Below are 26,419 nucleotides of genomic sequence, written 5' to 3'. Positions count from 1 at the left end.
TTATCACAGGACAAGAAATCAGCCCTCAAAAACTTAACCGGCAGAAAATACTTTTTTGAAAAAATCCCTAAGCCCCGGGGTCACAATTTCAGCAAAAATCTGACTTTTGGCAATTCACTCAAAAATGCTGCCGAAAGCTTGAAAATGCTCTCCTGAAAGGTTTGGCACTCGAAACAGAAGGCTTTTTATCAAAGGAAAATATATCAGCCCTCAAAAACGTAACCGTCAAAAAATATTATTTTGAAAAAAAATCCCTAAGCCCCGGGGTCACAATTTCAGCCAAAATCTGAATTTTGGCAATTCACTCAAAAATGGTGCCAAAAGCTTGAAAATGCTCTCCTGAAAGGTTTGGCACTCGAAACAGAAGGCTTTTTATCAAAGGAAAATAGATCAGCCCTCAAAAACCTAACCGGCAGAAAATATTTTTTTGAAAAAAATCCGTAAGCCCCGGGGTCACAATTTCAGCTAAAATCTGAATTTTTGGAAATTCACTCAAAAATGGTGCCAAAAGCTTGAAAATGCTCTCCTGAAAGGTTTGGCACTTGAAACAGAAGGCTTTTTATCACAGGACAAGAAATCAGCCCTCAAAAACTTAACCAGCAGAAAATATTTTTTTGAAAAAATCCCTAAGCCCCGGGGTCACAATTTCAGCAAAAATCTGACTTTTGGCAATTCGCTCAAAAATGGTGCCAAAAGCTTGAAGATGCTCTCCTGAAAGGTTTGGCACTTGAAAAAGAAGGCTTTTTATCACAGGACAAGAAATCAGCCCTCAAAAACTTAACCGGCAGAAAATATTTTTTTGAAAAAATCCCTAAGCCCCGGGGTCACAATTTCAGCCAAAATCTGATTTTTGGCAACTCACTCAAAAATGGTGCCAAAAGCTTGAAGATGCTCTCCTGAAAGGTTTGGCACTCAAACCAGAAGGCTTTTTATCAAACGAAAATATATCAGCCCTCAAAAACTTAACCGGCAGAAAATATTTTTTTGAAAAAATCCCTAAGCCCCGGGGTCACAATTTCAGCAAAAATCTGCCTTTTGGCAATTCGCTCAAAAATGGTGCCAAAAGCTTGAAAATGCTCTCCTGAAAGGTTTGGCACTTGAAACAGAAGGCTTTTTATCACAGGACAAGAAATCAGCCCTCAAAAATTTAACCGGCAGAAAATATTTTTTTGAAAAAATCCCTAAGCCCCGGGGTCACAATTTCAGCCAAAATCTGATTTTTGGCAACTCACTCAAAAATGGTGCCAAAAGCTTCAAGATGCTCTCCTGAAAGGTTTGGCACTCAAAACAGAAGGCTTTTGATCACAGGACAAGAAATCAGCCCTCAAAAACTTAACCGGCAGAAAATATTTTTTTGAAAAAATCCCTAAGCCCCGGGGTCACAATTTCAGCCAAAATCTGACTTTTGGCAATTCACTCAATAATGGTGCCAAAGGTTTGAAAATGCTCCCCTGAAAGCTTTGGCCATGGAAACAGAAGGCTTTTGATCACAGGACAAGAAATCAGCCCTCAAAAACTTAACCGGCAGAAAATATTTTTTTGAAAAAATCCCTAAGCCCCGGGGTCACAATTTCAGCCAAAATCTGAATTTTGGCAATTCACTCAACAATGGTGCCAAAAGCTTGAAAATGCTCCCCTGAAAGCTTTGGCACTCGAAACACAAGGCTTTTTATCAAAGGAAAATATATCAGCCATAAAAAAACTTAACCGGCAGAAAATACTTTTTTGAAAAAATCCCTAAGCCCCGGGGTCACAATTTCAGCAAAAATCTGACTTTTGGCAATTCACTCAAAAATGCTGCCGAAAGCTTGAAAATGCTCTCCTGAAAGGTTTGGCACTCGAAACAGAAGGCTTTTTATCAAAGGAAAATATATCAGCCCTCAAAAACCTAGCCGTCAGAAAATATTATTTTGAAAAAAATCCCGAAGCCCCGGGGTTACAATTTCAGCCAAAATCTGAATTTTGGCAATTCACTCAAACATGGTGCCAAAAGCTTGAAAATGCTCTCCTGAAAGGTTTGGCACTCGAAACAGAAGGCTTTTTATCAAAGGAAAATATATCAGCCCTCAAAAACCTAACCGTCAGAAAATATTTTTTTGAAAAAAATCCCTAAGCCCCGGAGTCACAATTTCAGCCAAAATCTGAATTTTGGCAATTCACTCAAAAATGGTGCCAAATGCTTGAAAATGCTCTCCTGAAAGGTTTGGCACTCTAAACAGAAGGCTTTTTATCAAAGGAAAATATATCAGCCCTCAAAAACTTAACCAGCAGAAAATATTTTTTTGAAAAAATCCCTAAGCCCCGGGGTCACAATTTCAGCCAAAATCTGATTTTTGGCACTTCACTCAAAAATGGTGCCAAAAGTTTGAAAATGCTCCCCTGAAAGCTTTGGCCATGGAAACAGAAGGCTTTTTATCACAGGACAAGAAATCAGCCCTCAAAAACCTAACCGGCAGAAAATATTTTTTTGAAAAAATCCCTAAGCCCCGGGGTCACAATTTCAGCTAAAATCTGAATTTTTGGCAATTCACTCAAAAATGGTGCCAAAAGCTTGAAAATGCTCTCCTGAAAGGTTTGGCACTTGAAACAGAAGGCTTTTTATCAAAGGAAAATATATCAGCCCTCAAAAACTTAACCAGCAGAAAATATTTTTTTGAAAAAATCCCTAAGCCCCGGGGTCACAATTTCAGCAAAAATCTGACTTTTGGCATTTCGCTCAAAAATGGTGCCAAAAGCTTGAAAATGCTCTCCTGAGAGGTTTGGCACTCGAAACAGAAGGCTTTTTATGACAGGACAAGAAATCAGCCCTCAAAAACTTAACCGGCAGAAAATATTTTTTTGAAAAAATCCCTAAGCCCCGGGGTCACAATTTCAGCAAAAATCTGACTTTTGGCCATTCAGTCAAAAATGCTGTCGAAAGCTTGAAAATGCTCCCCTGAAAGCTTTGGAACTCGAAACACAAGGCTTTTTATCACAGGACAAGAAATCAGCCCTCAAAAACTTAACCGGCAGAAAATACTTTTTTGAAAAAATCCCTAAGCCCCGGGGTCACAATTTCAGCAAAAATCTGACTTTTGGCAATTCACTCAAAAATGCTGCCGAAAGCTTGAAAATGCTCTCCTGAAAGGTTTGGCACTCGAAACAGAAGGCTTTTTATCAAAGGAAAATATATCAGCCCTCAAAAACCTAACCGTCAGAAAATATTATTTTGAAAAAAATCCCTAAGCCCCGGGGTCACAATTTCAGCCAAAATCTGACTTTTGGCAATTCACTCAAAAATGCTGCCGAAAGCTTGAAAATGCTCTCCTGAAAGGTTTGGCACTCGAAACAGAAGGCTTTTTATCAAAGGAAAATATATCAGCCCTCAAAAACCTAACCGTCAGAAAATATTATTTTGAAAAAAATCCCTAAGCCCCGGGGTCACAATTTCAGCCAAAATCTGAATTTTGGCAAATCACTGAAAAATGCTGCCAAAAGCTTGAAAATGCTCTCCTGAAAGGTTTGGCACTCGAAACAGAAGGCTTTTTATCACAGGACAAGAAATCAGCCCTCAAAAACTTAACCGGCAGAAAATATTTTTTTGAAAAAATCCCGTAGCCCCGGGGTCACAATTTCAGCAAAAATCTGACTTTTGGCAATTCACTCAAAAATGCTGCTGAAAGCTTGAAAATGCTCTCCTGAAAGGTTTGGCACTCGAAACAGAAGGCTTTTTATCACAGGACAAGAAATCAGCCCTCAAAAACTTAACCGGCAGAAAATATTTTTTTGAAAAAATCCCTAAGCCCCGGGGTCACAATTTCAGCCAAAATCTGACTTTTGGCAATTCACTCAAAAATGCTGCCAAAAGCTTGAAAATGCTCTCCTGAAAGGTTTGACACTCAAAACAGAAGGCTTTTTATCACAGGACAAGAAATCAGCCCTCAAAAAGTTAACCGGCAGAAAATATTTTTTTGAAAAAATCCCTAAGCCCCGGGATCACAATTTCAGCCAAAATCTGATTTTTGGCACTTCACTCAAAAATGCTGCCAAAAGCTTGAAAATGCTCCCCTGAAAGCTTTGGCCATGGAAACAGAAGGGTTTTTATCAAAGGAAAATATATCAGCCCTCAAAAACCTAACCGGCAGAAAATATTTTTTTGAAAAAAATCCCTAAGCCCCGGGGTGACAATTTCAGCCAAAATCTGATTTTTGGCAATTCACTCAAAAATGCTGCCAAAAGTTTGAAAATGCTCTCCTGAAAGGTTTGGCACTCAAAACAGAAGGCTTTTTATCAAAGGAAAATATATCAGCCCTCACAAACCTAACCGGCAGAAAATATTTTTTTGAAAAAAATCCCTAAGCCCCGGGGTCACAATTTCAGCCAAAATCTGATTTTTGGCACTTCACTTAAAAATGGTTCCAAAAGCTTGAAAATGCTCCCCTGAAAGCTTTGGCCATGGAAACAGAAGGCTTTTTATCACAGGACAAGAAATCAGCCCTCAAAAACTTAACCGGCAGAAAATATTTTTTTGAAAAAATCCCTAAGCCCCGGGGTCACAATTTCAGCCAAAATCTGAATTTTGGCAATTCACTCAAAAATGCTGCCAAAAGCTTGAAAATGCTCTCCTGAAAGGTTTGGCACTCAAAACAGAAGGCTTTTTATCACTGGAAAATATATCAGCCCGTTGTTCAGACGTCGATGGCTAATTCTTTTTTCGATAATAAAAACCCATGTGTTTCCACCGAAAAACCTTTCAGGGGATCGTTTTCAACAGTTTGGCACCATTTTTTGAGTGAATTGCAGAACGTCAGATTTTTGCTGAAATTGTGATCGCGCGGCTTAGGGATTTTTTTAAAAAAAGTTGTTCAGACGTCGGGGGCTAATTCTGTTTCCGATGATATAAACCCATCTGTTTCCCCCGAAAAAGATTTCAGGGGATCACTTGCAACATTTTGTCAACATTTTTGAGTGAATTGCAGAACGTCAGATTTTTAGCAGAAATTGTGACCGCGTGTCTTAGGGATTTTTTCAAAAATAGTTGTTCAGACGTCGAGGGCTAATTCTGTTTCCGATAATAAAAACCCATCTGTTTCCACCGAAAAACATTTCAGGGGTTCACTTGCAACATTTTGGTACCATTTTTGAGTGAATTGCAGAACATCAGATTTTTGCTGAAATTGTGACCGCGCGGCTTAGGGATTTTTTCAAAAAAACTTCTTCAGACGTCGAGGGCTGATTCTGTTTCCGATGATATAAACCCATCTGTTTCCACCGAAAAACATTTCAGGGGATCACTTGCAACAGTTTGCCAACATTTTTGAGTGAATTGCAGAACGTCAGATTTTTAGCAGAAATTGTGACCGTGCGGCTTAGCGATTTTTTCAAAAAAACTTGTTCAGACGTCGAGGGCTAATTCTTTTTTTGATAATAAAATCCCATGTGTTTCCACCGAAAAACCTTTTAGGGGATCGTTTTCAACAGTTTGGCACCATTTTTGAGTGAATTGCAGAACGTCAGTTTTTTGCTGAAATTGTGACCGCGCGGCTTAGGGATTTTTTTAAAAAAAAGTTGTTCAGACGTCGGGGGCTAATTCTGTTTCCGATGATATAAACCCATGTGTTTCCCCCGAAAAAGATTTCAGGGGATCACTTGCAACATTTTGTCAACATTTTTGAGTGAATTGCAGAACGCCAGATTTTTAGCAGAAATTGTGACCGCGCGGCTTAGGGTTTTTTTTCAAAAAAAGTTTTTCAGACGTCGAGGGCTAATTCTGTTTCCGATGATATAAACCCATGTGTTTCCACCAAAAAACATTTCAGGGGATCACTTTCAACAGTTTGCCAACATTTTTGAGTGAATTGCAGAACATCAGATTTTTCCTTAAATTGTGACCGCGCAGCTTAGGGATTTTTTCAAAAAAAGTTCCTCAGAGGTCGAGGGCTGATTCTGTTTCCGATGCTATAAACCCATCTGTTTCCACCGAAAAACCTTTCAGGGGATCGTTTGCAACAGTTTGCCAACATTTTTGAGTGAATTGCAGAATGTGAGATTTTTGCTGAAATTGTGACCGCGCGACGTAGGGTTTTTTTCAAAAAAAGTTGTTCAGACGTCGAGGACTAATTCTGTTTCCAATGATAAAAACCCATCTGTTTCCACCGAGAAACCTTTCAGGGGATCACTTGCAACAGTTTGGCACGATTTTTGAGTGAATTGCAGAACCTCAGATTTTTGCTGAAATTGTGGCCGCACGGCTTAGGGATTTTTTCAAAAAACGTTGTGCAGACGTCGAGGGCTAATTCTGTTTCCCATGATATAAACCCATCTGTTTCCACTGAAAAAGATTTCAGGGGATCACTTGCAACAGTTTGCCAACATTTTTGAGTGAATTGCAGAAGGTCAGATTTTTGCTCAAATTGTGACCGCGCGGCTTAGGGATTTTTTCAAAAAAAGTTTTTCAGACGTCGGGGGCTAATTCTGTTTCCAATGATAAAAACCCATCTGTTTCCACCGAAAAACATTTCAGGGGATCGTTTCCAACAGTTTGGCACCATTTTTGAGTGAATTGCAGAACGTCAGATTTTTGCTGAAACTGTGACCACGCGGCTTAGGGATTTTTTCAAAAAAGGTTGTTCAGACGTCGAGGGCTAATTCTGTTTCCGATGATAAAAACCCATTTGTTTCCACCAAAAAACATTTCAGGCGATCGCTTGCAACAGTTTGGCACCATTTTTGAGTGAAGTGCAGAACGTAAGATTTTTGCTGAAATTGTGACCGCGCGTCTTAGGGATTTTTTCAAAAAAAGTTGTTGAGACTTCGAGGGCTAATTCTGTTTCCGATGATAAAAACCTATCTGATTCCACCGAAATACTTTTCTGGGGATAGTTTGCAACAGTTTGCCAACATTTTTGACTGAATTGCCGATCGTCAGATTTTTGCTCAAATTGTGACCGCGCGGCTTAGGGATTTTTTTTTTTAAAAAAAATCAGACGTCTTGGACTAATTCTGTTTCCGATGATAAAAACCCATCTGTTTCCACCGAAAAACCTTTCAGGGGATCATTTGCAACAGTTTGCCAACATTTTTGAGTGATTCATTTGAGTGTATCGTCCGCATACTGATGAACACCCAGCCTAACCCTCTTGATGATCTTTCCCAGTGGCTTCATATAGATGTTAAAAGGAATGGGGGAGAGGACAGAACCCTGAGACACCCCACAAGTGAGGGCCCAGGGTTCTGAACACTCATCCTCCATCACCACTTTCTGGACATGGCCCAGGAGGAAGGAGTGGAACCACTTCCAGCTCCTCTAGGTGGTCCAGAAGTATGTTATGGTTGATGGTATCAAAGGCCACTAAGAGATCCAGCAGAACTAGGAAGCAGCTTTCACCTTTGTCCCTAGCCCACTGGGGATCATCGGCCAGCGCAACCAAGCAAACAAATGCAGAACTGGGTAGGGGAGAATGGACAGTGGGAAGGGGTCAGCCAAGATCTCACGTGACCCTCCCTGAACCCTGTGAGCAAGGAGGAGGGCTTAAAAAGCTCTTTCTTTGCGGGGGTGTCCCATCACTGAAAGAGTTTTCAAGCCCTCCATTTTGTTTACTGGGCTCTGGGAAGAAGAAGAAGAAGAAGAAGAAGAAGAAGAAGAAGAAGAAGAAGAAGAAGAAGAAGAAGAAGAAGAAGAAGAAGAATAGTAGTAGTAGTAGTAGTAGTAGTTTGGATTTGATATCCCGCCTTTCACTCCCCTTCAGGAGTCTCAAAGCGGCTAACATTCTCCTTTCCCTTCCTCCCCCACAACAAACACTCTGTGAGGTGAGTAGGGCTGAGAGACTTCTAAGAAGTGTGACTAGCCCAAGGTCACCCAGCAGCTGCATGTGGAGGAGCGAAGACACGAACCCGGTTCCCCAGATTACAAGTCCACTGCTCTCAACCACTACACCACACTGGCTCTCTGGGAGTCTCCTGTGGCATCCCACAGCCTTCCAGAAGCCTTGCGTGGCCATCCCAGAGTCTGGTGAGGAAGGGATAGTCTCCATGGAAAGGGAATGATGCTCCTGGACACCAGAGCATCTCCTGCTGCCAGCTGGCCTCCGCTGCCACCAGTCCCATTTAGGACTGAAATGCAAGGTGAGAGGTTGGCCAACCAGAAGATCATTTCCTGATCTTTCCCAAGGAAGACCCAAGTTTATGACGAGCTGAGCAAGGGGACGAGGGGGTCTTACTGGTCATCTGAAGCAAGCTTGAGCCTGGGCGGAGGGTGAGGAGGAGCAGGTGGCCAGGGGCTCAAATTTCGTTTTGTTGCAAGCTGTAATTAAAAACCAAGCCTAATGTTGTGGATTCCACCTCTAAGCTGCAACCCCTTGAATTTCCCAACAGTGGAGGGTCCTCTGGACCACAGCACCCTGCGAGCCATGATCCTGGAGAAAATGGAGAGGGAGAAGATGAAATCGCTTAAAAACTCGGTGGAGAGAATGGAGGGCAGCCGAGAAAAGAAGAAGTATTCCACCAGACCCTAAGAGGAGGCAGGCAGGCACTCCGTCCAGAAAGCCCAGGGATTCTCAGCCCAGTTCGTAGACTATGTATGGGTGTAGATATATATATTTATATTTTAAAAAATACTAAATGGAGTACCAAAATGGGCTCTCTTTTGTAAACATAAAAGGTTATTAATAAAAGACACGATTTGACTTTCGCATTTCTACAGTCTCTGCAATGTTCTAACCTTTGCAATGTTTTACTTTTACTATCGGGACGCGGGTGGCGCTATGGGTTAAACCACAGAGCCTAGGACTTGCCGATCAGAAGGTCGGCGGTTCGAATTTCCACGACGGGGTGAGCTCCCGTTGCTCGGTCCCTGCTCCTGCCAACCCAGCAGTTCGAAAGCACTTCAAAGTGCAAGTAGATAAATAGGTACCACTCTGGCAGGAAGGTAAACGGTGTTTCCGTGCGCTGCTCTGGTTCGCCAGAAGCGGCTTAGTCATGCTGGCCACATGACCCAGCTGTACACCAGCTCCCTCGGCCAATAAAGGGAGATGAGTGCCGCAACCCCAGAGTCGGTCACGACTGGACCTAATGGTCAGGGGTCCCTTTACCTTTACTTTTACTATCAAATATTTCTCTCCATCTACTGGCTGAGTATGATGATGGGCATCTGTCTGCTTCTGTTTGCAACATAGGGGCAGAACCACACATGCACCCACACATTTCTTTAAAGCTTTTTTTAAAAAATCTTTTACACAAAGTCTGCTTTGAGAGAGATGTGCTGCCGCAGATTTGAGTGAACTCAGCAGGTGGAGGGGAGCAGGAGTTTTCCCCTCTAGAAATATGTGAACAGAGCTGTCCACCTTGACCTTGACGTGCCTGCAATGCATATTGATTTTTCTTTTTAATGCTTGGCTTTTGCACAGCCAGGAGATTGGCTGGGTCCATTAGCCAGGGAAAACCCAGGGATCTATCCGAGCATCTGTTTGTTTCTTCCAATGACAGTAGTAAAGCTCGGAGGACCAGGATGGGGCTGGGCTAGCCGAAGGGAAGCTCCTGGCAGCACTCAGAGGGGAAATGTTATGTACTGAGTTAAATAGGATCCAAAATGCAGCAGTCTGATTGGTCCTAGAACAATAGGATCCAGAATGCAGCAGTCTTATTGGTCCTAGAACAATGCAGCAGTATGATTGGTCCGCAGGAGCCACCCAATCCAGCTCCAGGTGGAAGTGAATCCGCAACCTGATTCGCCTATAGGAGAATCCTGGAATTAGCCAATCACGTGGGGCCCATTGTGTAAATAATGTATATAAAGCAGACACCTTGGGGGGACTTGCATTCCTCACTAGCATGAGCTGAATAAAAAGCATGAAATCCATTCTTGACTCTGAGTAGGAGTATATTTCAGGAAATGTACAGGTGACCTTAGGCAGATGTTGGTGGACCCCAACTCCCAGCAGTTGAGGCCAATGGGGTGAATGGTCAGGCATGATGGGAGTGGTAGTCAAATCACTTCTAGAGGAACAGAGGTCTCCTGTCTCTACTTCCTGCCTGACTCCATCCCCACTTCCTGCCTCAACTCTATCAATCTGAGCTCCTCCCATAAACCACATCCCTCCCCATTTCTTATTTACCACAATGGAAGAACTAAGTCGCACGAGCATTATTTTGGGGGCATTTGCAAAACAAAAGCAGCCTGCAGCATCTACCCGCTCTCCCTCCTACGCAGGTGAAAGGTGGTGCCCTCCCCAACGGGGAATCTCCACCCCTCCAAATGCTGGGTTCATGGGATCATCCCATAGGTGGTTCTGGATTCCAGACCACAGATACCCTAGCTAGATCTGGAGGGGGGGGGGTCAAAGATGGCATGTGTCAACAAAGCAATATCCTATCTGGAGAAGCATATTTTATATAATAATCAAAAGACACTTTCAAAAATGTACAAACTACTTTTGAATTGGCAAAGAAAGGAGGAAGATATTAAAGAAATTACAGTAAAATGGGAGAGGGACCTGGGACATACGATCAAACCCAATATTTGGAATGAATTATGGACTAAAAATATAAAATTCACAGCTTGTTTCCGTATAAGGGAAAATCTTATGAAAATGTACTATAGGTGGTATCTGACCCCTGTAAAACTTGCAAAAATGAATAAATCAAACAATAACAAGTGCTGGCGATGTAAGGAACAGATAGGAACATACTACCATATGTGGTGGTCCTGTCTAGAGATACAAAGATTTTGGAACATGATTTATGAAGAGATAAAGAGATTGATAAAAACTACATTTAGCAAGAAACCGGAAGGATTTTTACTAGGAATGGTTTCAGATAATATTCCCCAAAATAAAACTAGGCTATTTATGTATGCAACATCAGCAGCAAAGGGTTATAGCGCCAAAGCACTGGAAAGACACAAATACACCCACTGAAGAGGAATGGGTAGTCAAATTGTGCGAGTACTTGGAGCTCGCAAAGCTGACAGATGCAATAAGAGATAAACCTTAAAAATTGGTGAAAGAAGAATGGGAATGTTTAAATAATTATTTAGGGGACAAGGACTCAAGAAGAAAGATCTGGCTATGTTTAGAAAGATACCGCATAGAGAAATGCTCCCTGATACCAAGATGAGGGATTCCTTTGGAATGCAGATAGAGAGAATTGGTAAGAATAATGATCTGTTGTGAGCTTGACGGAAGTGTACAGTAGATGAGCTTTCCTGCTTTGGCTCATCTTCCTTTTTCTTTTTTTCCTATTTTTCTTTTTTCTTTTCTTTTATCTTTCCCATAGTTGCTTATGTTCTGTGTCATGTACTTCAATTTTTTTTTTTTTTTTTTTAGTTTTTTCCATTACTATTAAGGAATTTCCCTTTGTAATTTTGGTCGTCTATATTTATATGTACTTGATTAAAGCAAAATAAATGTAATAATAATAATAATAATAATAATAATAATAATAATAATAATTCAAACAAAGCACTGTGGGGCTAAAGACCAGGCTGCCCTGATGCTTAGCCAAGCTCAGAGTCTGGGACCAAGTCGAGAAAGCCAGGCAGGTGGCCCCCATGAGCAGAGGGAGGAGGGCCACCCCTGACCACTGGTCTTGCCAGCTAGGGATGATGAGAGTTGTAGTCCAAAAACAGCCAGAGACCAAAGTTTGGGAAGCACTGGTCTTGCTGAAGCAAGGATGGGGAACAGCTGTGGCCCTCCAGGTGTTGTTGGACTCACAGCTTCCAGCAGCCCTAGAGAGAATGGCCAGTGGTTGGTAGGGTGGGAGCAACATCTGGAGAGGTCCTGTCAGGGGCTCCTTGGGGGCAGGAGGCAAGAGGGAAGGACGAATTCTCGTTGCTGAGAACCAGGCACCCCATTTGTAGGGGGCCTTGGGTGTCCCCACCCAGGCAGAGTGTGTGGAGCGGAGCCTTAGGGGGAGAGAGTCCCAGAAGTTGCCCCATTTCACTTTTCACAGCTTGGCCAGAGGGACCCACCAACCATTTGGACGTCTTCGTAGTTTCCATTCGGTTACGAGCCTCTTGCCTCGCTCCTCATGTACCTTGGAATCGCGGCTTCTGGACCTTGAACAGAGACCTGTTCCTTGCTGTCCATTAAGAGTCACTGCTGTCGTGTGTGTGTGTGTGTGTGTGGCGGGAGCCTGGCCTTCCCCATCCTTGAGTGAAATGCTCTCGTAAGAACACCGGAGGGCAGCACTGTCCAACGATCTGATTCTGAGTGTCGTAAACCAGCTAGGACTGTTTTAGTAGTATAGTGGTACCTTGGGTTAAGAACTTAATTCGTTCTGGAGGTCCGTTCTTAACCTGAAACTGTTCTTAACCTGAGGTACCACTTTAGCTAATGGGGCCTCCTGCTGCCACTGCACTGCTGCCACGCGATTTCTGTTCTCATCTTGAAGCAAAGTTCTTAACCCGAGGTACTATTTCTAGGTTAGCGGAGTCTGTAACCTAAAGCATATGTAACTCGAGGTACCACTGTACAGTCATACCTTGGGGTACAGATGCTTTAGGTTGCATTTTTTCGGGTTATGGACCTGCCAAAACCTGGAAATTCCAGAATGGGTTACTTCTGGGTTTTGGTGGTCATGCATGCACCAAAGTGCTAAATCGTGCTTTGTGCATGTGCAGAAGCACCAAATCACAACAAGCACGTGTGCAGATGCGCCGCTGCAGGTTGCGAACATGCATCCCACATGGATCATGTCTGCAACCCGAGCATCCACTGTACTCTGCCCTTCTTGGCACTTAAACCCAACTGAGAAACAAAAGAAGTTTAAGGACACCTGTGACATTAAGGCACAGGTGGGGAGCTGTCAGCTGATGGAAACACAGTTGTGGTTTGGGAGAATGATGCCGTGAGCCAACTGGTGAGCCCAGACTGGTCCACAGCTGGAGGCTTCCTATAACCAGACAGATGCGGCCTGCTCCCATGAGTGCTGGCCCTATTGCATTGGGGGAGACAGCCCCCAACCCCTGCAAAATTACCATCTGGGGAAATGTTCCCCTGGAGGAACTGCAGATTCAAGACACCCAGCATACTCTGTTGGGTCCTACCCACCACCACCCTTCAGATCCATCAAAACCATCCCAAGCCCCAAGATACTAGTGAAAGCCCAGACCTAAAGCTATCATTCCCATGTGGCAGCTTGAGGTCTCCCTTGCCTGAATCCTCCTCGGAAGACATGTGCTGTGGACCAGAACCCTCCAAGTTCTCCCAGGAAAGGAGGGGCCAGCATGGGTGGAGGGGAGTATAAAAGCTCCAGGACTGATGCAACACTTTATCTAACTCAGGTCCCTGTAACTGTCGCTGGTCCATGGAATGGTTCCTCAGCCTTGATGGAGCAGTGGTGTCAGAAGTGGGATATGTGCCTGTTTGCAACTTGGGTGCTGGCTCCTGTACGAGTTCATTCTCCCCTCCCAGGTTTTGCAAAGCCAACTGTTATCCACGCAGGAACATGTGGTGTCAGGTGTGTGTGCAGGAGCCAGGCACTGGGACCAATAGGACTCTACAGGACTGGGGCCTTCCTAAGTTTGTTCTGAAGGGGCAAGGAGTGGCTGCACAGGTGAGGCCGATTGGTACCTTGCAGCACCTGGTGGCAACAGCCGGGAAGGGATATAAGGTCAGCATTTTCCCTTCGGCTCTTTGCCACAGCAATATGTTCCCTGCCTTGCTGTGTTTGGTTCCATGACGCCTTGCTTCTTGATCCTCGGACCCTTGACTTTGTAACTCCTTGTTTCCTGACCCTCGGACCCTTGGCTTCTTGACTCCCGGCTCTCAGACCCTCGGACTCTTGGCTTCCTGACTCCTGGCTTCTGGACTCCCGTTCCTGCTCCCACCCCGCCTTCTTGCCCCCGGTCCCAACGTCCCCAGCCGGGACTTCAATCACCCAAAACCAGACCGTGACACATGTACTCAATGAATAATTCAACACATATACAATTTTGGAAATGTTTCTCAAGTCACGAATGAATTCTTTCACACAAAGAGGACAGACAAGGGACTGGGAACACCAAGAAGACAAGAACTGTCAGGAAGCCTGTGAACACCCCAGTTTTCATGGTGAGGAACAAACAGAGCTGTGAGGAGAAGGAAGCCCCACTGTGTACCATTCCAGGCCCGTAGAAAGGGACTCTCCCAGGCTTCAATCTTTTTCCTCTCCATGAGTGATGATATGGACGAGGTTCTTATAGTCCAGGTTGCCGGTCACATCGGGAGGGAAGGCTGCAAACATTTGGTCTATCTGCAGGAAAGAAGCAGGCAGGGAAAAGTTCTCTGCAGGGACATTTTATCCAACGTTGCACTGGTTATACCTGGAATTGCAGTCCTCTAATTGCTTTGATGGATGCTCAAGCAGCACAACCCTATGCACATTTATTTAGAAGTAAGCAAGCCCCGTAAGGGTGGTGCTGTGGGTTAAACCACAGAGCCTAGGACTTGCCGATCAGAAGGTGGGCGGTTCGAAACCCCGCGACGGGGTGAGCTCCCATTGCTCGGTCCTTCCTCCTGCCAACCTAGCAGTTTGAAAGCACACCAGTGCAAGTAGATAAATAGGTACCGCTCCGGCGGGAAGGTAAAAGGCGTTTCCATGCGCTGCTCTGGCTCACCAGAAGCAGCTTAGTCATGCTAGCCACATGACCCAGAAGCTGTACGCCGCCTCCCTCGGCCAATAAAGCGAGATGAGCGCCGCAACCCCAGAGTCGGCCACGACTGGACCTAATGGTCAGGGGTCCCTTTACCTTTACCTTTTAAGCCCCTTAAGATGGGTGTTCAGTGGGACTTACACCAAACCAAGTGTGCATAGAGGACTGCACTCTTAATCAACCCAAGCTCTAGCCTGCAATCTTATGCACAGTTACCCAGGAATAACTTGGACTGAAATCCCCGCCTGCACAGGATTCCCCGCCTCCAGAACCAGCTGAGCCGGGGCTGGGGCCTGAGCCTGAAGGGTCCTCACCTGTGCTGGGTCCTCAGGTGCAGGCACCAGCTGAGTCTGCTCTGGCTCCTGAGATGATGGAGGACCCATTGCCTGCAGGTGCTCCACTCTCAGCCCCGTCAGAGGAATCTGAGGTTGCCTCTGGGTCCGGTAACCCTCCAGCTTCTCCTGAGCTGCAGAGGCTCAGGGCAGAGAGGCGGAAGGAACTAAGTTCCCGCAGGAGGAGTGCTCGCCTCCAGGCCAGGAGGGGCGAGTCACCAGAGGATTGGGGCTGCCCTATGCCTCGGGCAAATAAAAGCCGGCCAGCCCCAGTCCCAAGTTGCAGGAGCAACATTGTTGGTTGCTAGTTCCTGCCTGAATCCTGTCCTGCTTTCCTGCCTGAGCTCCTGACCCGCCCTGGCTCCCTGCTTGCAAGCCTGTTCCTGACTTTGCCCAACTCCCTGCCCTGCACCCAGCTTCAGCTACAATGGACTGCCTCCACGCTGCACTTTCGACCACGGACCGGACTTGGACCTCGTCTCTCGGGTAACCCACAGGACCAGCACATTCTGGCTCGGACTGGATATGAGCCCACCTGCTGGTTCCTGCACTGCTTCGGGTGGCCAGGCAAGGAACACAGGCTCCTCTGGGCACCTTGGCAGAGGAATGCAAGGGGCAGGGGCACTGATACGGCTCCTTACCAAAGGGGCAACGGAGTCTATGTATGCCCCTGGCTTGACTAGATGACCCTCAGGGTCCTCTACAGTTCTACAATTTATTCTAGGAGCATAGGAGGCAGAGCAGTGGTCTCAGTATTGCACATCATGATGGACAGCAGTGGTCCAGGACAGCAGTTTAACCCAGTTCTACCTGCAGAAGCATAGCTGTCAACTTACAGATTTGAAAATAAGGGACCAGCAGCCTCGGAAATAAGGGATCAGCAGACAAAATAAGGGGTTTTCCGGGCACAGGTATGTTCAACCTCTGAGCCCCTCCGAGCCAAAGGCAGAAAGCCCAGCCAGCAGCCAAACGAAGTCTCATCAATAAGGGACAGCAGCGGGACATGGCACTGGGATAAGGGACTGTACCGCCAAATAAGGGACGCTTGACAGCTATGCAGAAGCCAGGCACTGAATGCTAAGCTGTTCCTCTTCTGTTTCTGAGCTCCTGCCCTCCCATTTAGCCCATTCAGTGCCTGCCAGTCCCCAAGCTCCTCTTACCTCCTCCTTCGAAAACCGTTCTCCTTGCGTCATCAACATCTCCTTGATGCTGCAAGACAAAGCAGGGGACAGATGGAGGACCACGAGGGAGCAAAACCCCAGAGCAAAATGACAAGGAAAGCTTTGAGAGGAGCAGAGGCTGCAGCCATTTAATTGAAGGGCCTGAGAGACAGATGGCCCTCGCATCTCGTAATCAAAGGCTGAAACAGGAAAGGATTCACTGTGAAGCTTCCGAAATCAGCACCAACCTCATTTCGGCTAGCATCTTGTTCTCAGTGGCCAGCCAATGCCCCAATGGGAAACCCACAAGCAGGATGCAAGCGCGGGAGCAATTCTCCCTTCCTGTGGCTTCCAGAAACTGGTATTCAGAAGATTTACTGCTCTGACTGTAGATACAGAGCGTAGACACCATGGCTAGGAGCCATAGATAGCCTTTTCCTCCATGAAATTGTCCGCCCGCCCCCCTTTAAAGTCATCCAAACTGGTGGTGATCCCTGCCTCATGTGGTAGGGAGTTCCACAGGTACTTACTAGTTCGCCTTCAGGCCTTTGCCTTCTGGATCGAACACTTTGAAAGCGTTCAGAATAGTCTCTTCTGGATCCGCACCTGGAAGTCACAGAAAAGAGATCTGGAAAGTGAAATACTTATGGGAGGCCAGCCTGTTCTCTCCACCACTGTGGGGGAGGGTGTTCTTGCATTGCTGGGGGTTGGACTAGATGACCCTTGGGTCCCTTCCAATAATAATACTAAAAATAATACCAATAGTAATTTATTATTATTTATACCCCGCCCATCTGGCTGAGTTTCCCCAGCCACTCCGGGCGGCTTCCAATCGGGTGTTAAAAACAATACAGCATTAAATATTAAAAACTTCCCTAAACTGGGCTGCCTTCAGATGTCTTTTAAAGATAAGATAGCTGCTTCTTTCCTTCACATTTGAATGGGAGGGCTTTCCACAGGGCGGGCGCCACTACTGAGAAGGCCCTCTGTCTCGGAGCTGGACCTCAGTGACCGGGCAGAACGATGGGGGTGGAGATGCTCCTTCAGGTATACTGGGCTGAGGCCGTTTAGGGATTTAAAGGTCAGCACCAACACTTTGAATTGTGCTCGGAAACGTACTGGGAGCCAATGCAGGTCTCTCAGGACTGGTGTTATGTGGTCCTGGTGGCCACTCCCAGTCACCAGTCTAGCTGCCGCATTCTGGATTAATTGCAGTTTCCGGGTCACCTTCAAAGGCAGCCCCACATAGAGTGCATTGCAGTAGTCCAAGCAGTAGATAACTAGAGCATGCACCACTCTGGCAAGACAGCCCATGGGCAGATAGGGTCTCAGCCTGCGTACCAGATGGAACTGGTAGACAGCCGCCCTGGACACAGAATTAAACTGCGCCTCCATGGGCAATTGTGGGTCCAAAATGACTCCCAGGCTGCACACCTGGTCCTTCAGGGGCACAGTTTCCCCATTCAGGAGCAGGGAATCCCCCACAGCCACCCACTGTCCCCCCAAAACAGTACTTCTGTCTTGTCAGGATTCAACCTCAATCTGTTAGCCACCAACCATCCTCCAACTGCCTCCAGGCACTCACAACTCTATGATTCTATGTGTGTGGCAAGGTGGATGGAGCAGGCAGTGAGGAGATGCCAAGAACCTCTTCCCAGAAGGTGCTCCTTGCTTGTGGCATGGAGGGTGGCGGGGAAACACCTTCTACCTTCTTCTCCAATCTCACCTTTAAGTTTTTCCCCAAACATGGTCAGGAAGACTGTGAAATTTATAGGCCCAGGAGCTTCCTTGACCATGTCGTCCAGTTCTTCATTCTTCACATTCAAGCGTCCTGAGGAAGGAGGGAAAAATGACAGAGTAGAACAGGCATCCCCAACCTTCAGCCCTCCAGATGTTTTAGACTACAGTTCCCATCATCCCTCACCACTGGTCCTGTTAGCTAGGAATCATGGGAGTGGTAGGCCAAAACATGTGGAGGGCCACATGGTAGGGATGCCTGGAGTAGAAGAACTCTAGGGAAGATTTGTCAACGATCCATTCAAATATCAAACTAATAATAATAATAATTTATTATTTATACCCCGCCCATCTGGCTGGGCTTCCCCAGCCACTCTGGGCAGCTTCCAACAAAATATTAAAATACCGTAATACATCAAACATTAAAAGCTTCCCTAAACAGGGCTGCCTTCATATGTCTTCTAAAAGTTTGGTAGTTGTTCTTCTCTTTGACATCTGGTGGGAGGAAGTTCCACAGGGAGGGTGCCACTACCGAGAAGGCCCTCTGCCTGGTTCCCTGTAACTTGGCTTCTCGCGGTGAGGGAACTGCCAGAAGGCCCTCGGCACTGGACCTCAGCATCTGGGCAGAACGATGGGGGTGGAGATGCTCCTTCAGGTATACTGGACAGAGACCATTTAGGAATTATCACATTAAGCCTGTGCAACAGGAGCAGGCAGCTTGCCGCCTTTTGGGGGACTATAATTTCCACCGGCCCCAGTCAGCAGAGCCGACAGCCATGGGTGATGGGTGTTTTAGTTCGAAAAGAGAGCACCGTGTTGGCCACACCAAATTGAGAGGCCCACCACCAGACCTTTGGCAACCGACCAACTGCATCTGGTGGCTCACCAGAGGGCTGTTTTGTTACCTGGAACTGCAAAAATTAGGGTTGTCGGGCACACAGCAGGCCACTATAAATAGTTCACAGGGCTCATGAGAGGCAGTGTGGTGTAGTGGTTAGAAAGCTGGACTGGATCAAGGGTTCCAACAAGCATTCAGATCCATGAAGCCCATTGGAACTGGCCTTGGGCCAGTTTCTGCCTCCCAGTCTTACCTCCCTCACAGCTTTGCTGTGTAGATTAAATGAGCAGGAGGAGATCCATAATGAGCTCCTTGGAGGAAAAGGTGAGATATAAATGCAGGAAATGAATGAATGAATGAATGAATGCAGACTGGTTTGGGCTTGATGGGTTACAAGTCCTGCTGAACTTTCAGAAAGATCCCAGATCTCTGAACAGCAAATGATTCAGATTACTGCATGTTTGGTTTTTCAGACTTTGTGGGAATCGACATTTTGAATTTAAGTTGGTGGACCTGGCAGAGAATTTTAGTTGGGTGGTGAGAGAAGAGAAAATGTTGGCAATTGAAATAGGCCTTTTCGTTGAAAAAAAAATTAATGCATGCTGTATGTATGTCTATTTTAGGCTGCTCTTTGGGTTTTTTTAATCCAACTTGAGTCCTATTCAGAGCCGACCCACTGAAATTAATGAACCCAAGAGGCCCCATCTTCTCTATGCATTTAAAGCAGAATCACAACACTTCAAACAGGCGTGGTCGCCCCTAAAGAATTCTGGGAGATGTAGTTTATGAAGGGTGCTGAGAGCAGTTAGGAGGGCACCCTATCCCCCTCCCAGAGCTACAGTTCCCAGAGTTCCCTAGGAAGAGGAATACACTGTCTGGGAATTGTAGTCTCTTTATAGTGGTATGATACTGCTTTAAATGTATGCAGTGCAGATGGGGCCTAACACAGGTCAGTGGCATAGCGTGGGGGGTGCAGGGGGGCCGGCCGCACCGGGCACAACATCTGGGGGCGCACTCGCACTCGCAGCTCTCTGCCCCTGCTAAAATCCACGGGTTAGGGGGCGCAAATTACTTGCCTTGCCCCAGGTGCTGACAACCCACGCTACACCACTGACTCAGGTTCATTAATTTCAGTGAGTCTACTCAGCGTAGGACCAGCAATGAATGCAACCTTTCCCACCCCACCTTTTATTATTATTATTTTTTACAAAGATACTAGGTTGCTATACAAAGGTAAAGAAAAGCAAAACAGACAAATCCTCTGTAATACAGTTATGGATAATACATAATCATAATAAATAAAAACACTAGAGGCAGTTTTAAAAGCAGACAGAACAGATCAGATACAAAGCCATAAAAATATAAGGTTTGTCCTGGTTCTGCTTACTAGCTTTTGGGTGTTTTATAAGGTTTCTTTGCTTACCTAATGCGGCGAACGTATCTCTCAGGTCTGCTTTGTCAATGAACCCATCGCGGTTCTGATCCATGATCGTGAAGGCCTAAATGAGGGATATCAGGGCACAGTTGTGTTACCTGGCCACACTGCAAGGTCATGCTAGATGCAGAAATTGCTTTCCTGAGAATCTTGGCATTATTATTAGGGGAAATTACATCCGCAAATGTGTGCATGAGGAGAAATTCACACTAAAATGCCGGTGAATTTTCACGAGGGCTTTAAAATAAATGCATTGTACAGATGGTACATAACACCAGTGCAGTTAGGGAAAATGTACAAAACTAGTTCAAATATATGTTGGAAGTGTAAGGAAAAGGAGGGGACAATTTATCATATGTGGTGGGATTGTAAGGTAATTTGGGAAATGATATATAACGAACTGAAGAAAATGTTCCATTTAACATTTGTTTAAAAACCTGAAGCATTTTTATTAGGGATTGTAGGGAAAGATCTGCCAAAAAAGCTGAAAAACATCTTCATGTATGCGACAACGGCTGCGAGAGTTTTAATAGCACAAGGATGGAAGACTGAAGAAACCCCCAACTAAAGAATCATGGCAAAAAAAATTGATGGATTATGCAGAACTGGCAAAACTGACATATAAGCTACGGGACAAGGATAACTGTGACTTTAAAGATGAATGGGAACCCTTTACAAAGTATTTGAAGACGCAATAAAGCGAACTGGACTCCTTGGCTGGTTTTGAATAAACATTCACAAACTTTTTATTGATAATAATCAGCTAAATAGTTTGAGGATCCATACAACTTTTTAACATGCAGAAAACAGCATTTTTAGAGAAATCAAAGACTGGAACTGAGGGAAGTTGGGGGGTGGGTTCTGTGGGGGGAGGAAGGAAAAATGGGGAGGGGGGTAAGGATGATATGTTTCTGGATAATATGTTTTGTTTTAGTTTTGAATAAAAAAGTTATTTAAAAATAATAATAAAATAAAATAATTGCAAAATGCTGCAGGAATGTGGTCACTGCAAATTGGGAACCAGATTGGGTGTCCCCCCCTTACTTCAATGCCTCCCCCTCCCCACACCCAGAGCAAACCCAGAAATCTGTTCTGCACAACCGAACAAAAATAGAAAGGGGGGGGGACGGAGAGAAAGTCAGCTCAGAGTATGCACCACCTGCTGGTGTTTTGCCATGCGTTGAAATTGGCAGGAGTCTTGTATTCCAGCATTTAAGCTCTGGTATTGTGAACAGGTTCCACGGCTGAGACCGGGCTTCCCATTTAAGCCCCTTTTAATTGGTTTCTAGAACCTTTAGTCTCTGAGAATGTGGACTCACTCACCCAGGACTTGGCGTGCAATTCTGTGCTTAAAATAAATGAGTAAAAGCATTGGCCTGGCCTGCCCTCAAGACACAAGGCTGCCTGCGGCCGGCTGATTTGGTATAGCAAAGGAACGCCTGCAAAGAGGTGCTGCTTTTATTACAGGTGTGGAACCGAGACTGAGAGATAAGCCAAAGGCACTTCAGGGGAGTTTGTGGAGAGTGAGATTTGAATGTGGAGCTGCCCCTTTGACTCAGTGCGCAGCCAGCCTGGACTGCTTTCTCAGAATGATCTAGGAAGCTAACAAAATTTTGTTAGCTAAAAATTGGGAACTACAAGATTTACCAACAGTGGAGGACTGGCAGATGAAGATGATGGAATTTTTGGAGCTGGCCGACCTGACCGGAAGAATCCGTGATCAGAAGGAGGAGGAGTATCATAATGAATGGAAGAAATTTAAGGACTATTTAAATAAATATGTTAAGTTAATCTAAGTAGAACTACTTGTGAGTAACTGATTGGTCTAGGAAATAACTATGTTAAATTACATAATACTATGGATTGAAGTCAATATGGAAAGGAAGAAAGATGTTAAATGACTAAGTAATTATTATTGGAAAATAGTGTTGGAAAACTGCGACAATGAATAATCTGGAAACTCAGCTAGTGGGATTTGAGGAAGTCATGTAACAATGATACAAAAGTGGATATCTAACAGTTAAGATAAATGTTTGTTTGTCTGTTTTCTTTTTAATGTAATGTTTTCTTTTTTTATTGTTATATAAATTTGGAAACTCAATAATTTTTTTGAAAAAACAAACAAGACCAGAACGATTTAGGAAGATTTTGGGTGCAACTCTCCCCCAAAAGGCCATTCCCCCCCAGTGGCGTGGCGTGGGGGGTGCAGGGGGGGCCGGCCGCACCGGGCGCAACATCTGGGGGTTAGGGTTAGGGGCCGCAAATCCACGGGTTAGGGGGCGCAAATTACTTGCCTTGCCCCGGGTGCTGACAACCCACACTACGCCACTGTTCCCCCCCCCGCCGCCTTTCTTCTTGGGCTGTCTTGACGTACCTCCTTGAACTCCTGGATCTGAGCCTGCTCAAACATGGAAAAGACGTTGGAGTTGGCACCTTCAGATCGCTTCTTGGCTTTCTTGGGAGACTTCGAGAGATGCAAGGGGGACAATTGTTATTCACGGGTGCCCCTTTAAGCCTTGGAGCTGCAGCAGGGCTGCAGCAGAGGTGGGAAGCAAAAGGAAGGTGCCGGCAGATTTTATCATTTATTTATATTATTCCATAGAATCAGAGCCGTCTTTCCCATAGGGCTTAGTGGTGCGTTGCGCCAGGGAGCCAGCCTCCCAGGGGCGCCCCAGAAAGTGGGGGAGCTGTGCAGCTTTGCCGGCGGCCTCCCCTTTCCCTGCACACCCGCCAGCTGCGCCCCGCCAACCATAAGGCTGGCGGGCGTGCAGCTTCCCTCCCAAGCCTCTGTGAGGATCGCTCTCCTCCTGAGGAGGCTTGGGAGGGGCGCAACTTCCCTCCCAAGCTTCTGTGGGGATTGCTCTCCCACAGCGGAATGGGGGAGAGTTGTGCCTCGGATGGCTGACAGTGCGCAGCGACGGCCACCCCAACACTATCCGTGGTAATTGGGGGGGGGGCTGGGCGGATATTTGCACCCCAGCGCCACATCTGCAAAAGACGGCCCTGGATGGAATCACAGAACTGTCGAGTTGCGTAGGGACTCCCAGGGTCATTATTACTATTATTAATTGATTATTTATGCTGATGCCGCTTGATGCTAAGCAATGCCAAACACAAAAACCAATTGCACCACACTGTTAAAATATGGAACAATTAAAAAAAAAAAGTACCGTATTTTTCGCTCTATAACACGCACCAGACCATAACACGCACGTAGCTTTTAGAGGAGGAAAACAAGAAAAAAATATTCTAAATGAAATAGTGGGTATATGATTTTTGTGGTTCATGCTGTGGCCACAGACATGTGATCTGACAGTGAGTTTGGAGTAGCCCAATGCAAAAATCCTGAGGATCCATGTGGATCCATGCTTTGTAACCACAGAGGAGGGAAGGAAGGGGAACCATGGATCCTCTGCTCACGACTGCAGCAGATCCCCCCCCCGCCACCCGCAGGCATTTGCTCCATAACACGCACAGACATTTCCCCTTACTTTCTAGGAGGAAAAAAGTGGGTGTTATGGTGCAAAAAAATACGGTAGCTAAAATACAGCACAAACCAATCCTATTAAAACATTAACCAATAAACATTTACCTATATATGTCCAGTATCATGAAGGTGCCGGACTCTCCTTTATCGGAGCTTTTATAGCAGAGGTCTGTCGGGGAATCTTTAGCTGTGATCCCTGCATGGCAGGGGGTGGACTAGATGACCCTTGGGGTCCCTACCTGCTCCACAATTATATGATTCTATTAAAAGAGGCCATCAAACAAGAGGCCTTTTAAAGCATCCCGTTAAATTGTTTGTACCCCACTCTTCATTATTCACACAATCCCAGAGGGAGGGCTTATTCCCCCTTAACTTTGTGTTTTCCAGGCATTGCCCACACTTTAAAACTCCATGTCCGACTGCTCTTTCTCTGACTGAGCTTTCTCCCTGAAAACCCGCTCTTTCCTGCTGAATTGGCACAAGCAGCAACCTGCAGAAAACCCGAATTGCCATTTGTTGCGCTTCCGCTTTAAAGGGTGGGTTTTTGCAGGGAAAACCCAAGGCAAAAGCACAGTTCAGTGTGAATAAGCCCCGAGGAACAACTTTTAAAACACAGCAAATAAACATTTCACTTAAATATAAAACCAGGCCGTACACTAACAGCTTAACTGCATCCGCCGAGAGAGTGGCAGCGCGTTCTGGGAGCCTCCTTTCCTGGTCCATCTCAGCTGGTTTTACAGGTGAGTGTGAACCTTGGAAAATTCCTAAGTAAAGGTTTTTAAAACCACTATTCTGTGGACTTCACTGGAGGGCAACATTTGCTTATCTAACAAATAGACAGGATATGGAACGTGAGGTTGCTCATTTTCTTCTCTTCATTAGCGTTTGTGTTGCATCATTTTATACTACGAGCCTTCTACAATTTATAAGCTACTTTGGAAGCCTTTTTTTTACTTAGAAGCATGACCCGCCTCCATAAATAAATCTGCCTTTGAGGTCAGTCCACCCCAGTATTCTCCACAGCAATTCAGGGAGTTGCGTTGTGAAGAATTGGACCCTGAATCTATATAGCGCATTGCTGCCTACATCTACAGGCTGGACTTTCAGGTTGTGGTCTCCAAGATCTCAGATCAGGGTCTTTCTCAGTTGCCCATGGGCATGCTGGGGACTCAGGCTGGCACTGTTTTCGAGCTGGGCACCTGGGGAAATGGCCAAATCCTCTTGGGTAGCCTTCATCCTCAAAGTTTGTTGCCAGAACCACAACTTGCGGAAGGAGTCAATTCCACAGCCTCACTATGAATTTCAGGCACGTCCAACAGGTAGATTGGGATCTACCGGTAGATCACTGGACGTCTGTGGCAGATCACCAGTACATCACTGACTCCCCCCAAAGAAGCTCAACAACTTTGACCTGAACTCCACTGCCAGTTTTTGACTCTATGAGTAGATTGCAATCTCTTGGGAGTTGCCCACCCCTGAATTATATGAAGGACTTTCCTTTGGTTCTGTCCTGAACCCAAACCATTCAGCTTTAATTGGATGTGGCTGGGTGGGGAGCATACATAAGATGCTGTCTTAGACTGAGTTTGACCACTGGTCCGTCCCACCCAATCTTGTCTACACGGATTGGCAGCAGCTCTTTCATAGGAGACACACCTTTTATAGGAGACACATTTTAGATTGTAGGTGGACTCTTTTGTTTTTAAGCTTTTATGGGGAGAGGGGTTGTCTTTTCTTTATAATCATTATCCGGATTTAACTTGTATCTATACATCATGTGTGTTTAATTATATTCACACTTTGGGTTCCCTGCTCTGGAATCTTTGGGTGAAGGGCGAGCAAGGAATATTTCAAGTATACAAATGAACTAGTTAAAGAACCTGCGTTCCCACTAACTTGTGGGATACTTTTTATGCTTCCAAAACTTCAGAGAACAAACACGAGCTGCTGTAAAACTTCTCAGCCTCTCTGATTCAAATCAGCTCCCCCTGATTCATGTAGGCTGCGGTCCTTACCCCACTTACCTGGAAGTAAGCCCCACTGAATTCATGGGAATCGTGTAAAGGAATGTGCTGTGAATCTAGCCTTGAACATCCTTGCAAAGGGGAACCTGAGCCATTGCCCAGATTCAACTGTTAAGCAGCTCTTCTTCACCTGAGATCAATAACCAGCCTGCTTTCCCAATATTTTCTGGTACCTGTTCTCATTCTATCCTCTGCCCTCTGTTCTCTACCCCAAATATCCCCTCGCTGACCCTCTTACTCACCATGTCTCAGACCAAACTGTGCAGCCCACAGTCTTGTTCCAAGAGGAATCTTTCAGCTGGTGCCCCCTGCACTCCGGGTGCGGAGACAATAAATAGAGCCCATCCCAGATTAAAAATAAACCCATCTCCACTTTTGGCTGTGGCAGGTGAGTTAGTCCCCCTTTCTCTCTCCAACCCCCCCCCCATCTCCTTTCTCTCTTCTTAAATAACAGCTCATTGTCATGCGGTGACATGTGAGACGGACAGAGGCCTCCAATGTTAGAGGCATGCCGGGCGCCCGGACAGTTTCTCCTTTTAAGACGTCGACGCAAGTCCTGCTCGGTGGCTAAATAATAGCTGGACACCTGTGTGTGTCAGTTTTTCCTGGATGTGCAGCTGGAGTGGCAGCAGAAGTGTGTTTCTCTCTCTCTCTCTTTCTCTCTCTCTCTCTCTCTCTCTCTCTCTCTGTGTGTGTGTTAAATGGCACACCAAGCAGAATTACCAGCCGGCAGCGATGCATTTTGTGTCTGTGTGTGCATATCAGCCTTCAGCAGGCCTCCAGCTGTTTGGAGTTATG

The 26,419-nt window shown here is 45.7% G+C and overlaps 1 protein-coding gene across 1 annotated transcript; it reads right to left on the bottom strand.

Annotated features, from left to right (window-relative positions):
* Window positions 1–13,902: 13,902 nt before the first annotated feature.
* MYL2 (myosin light chain 2) lies at window positions 13,903–25,990 on the bottom strand. Its single transcript, XM_082230683.1, has 7 exons — window positions 25,864–25,990; window positions 22,485–22,574; window positions 20,099–20,174; window positions 17,827–17,931; window positions 16,631–16,706; window positions 16,101–16,149; window positions 13,903–14,208 (listed from the first exon to the last, which is right to left on the bottom strand). The coding sequence occupies exons 1-7, from the start codon at window positions 25,864–25,866 to the stop codon at window positions 14,110–14,112; spliced, it is 498 nt and encodes a 165-aa protein (XP_082086809.1). The 5' UTR covers window positions 25,867–25,990; the 3' UTR covers window positions 13,903–14,109.
* Window positions 25,991–26,419: the final 429 nt, after the last annotated feature.

Source organism: Podarcis vaucheri, assembly GCF_965113315.1.
Source record: "Podarcis vaucheri genome assembly, chromosome: 7".
NCBI classification, from domain to species: Eukaryota; Metazoa; Chordata; class Lepidosauria; order Squamata; family Lacertidae; genus Podarcis; species Podarcis vaucheri.
This window is presented reverse-complemented; position numbering and strand designations above follow the sequence as displayed.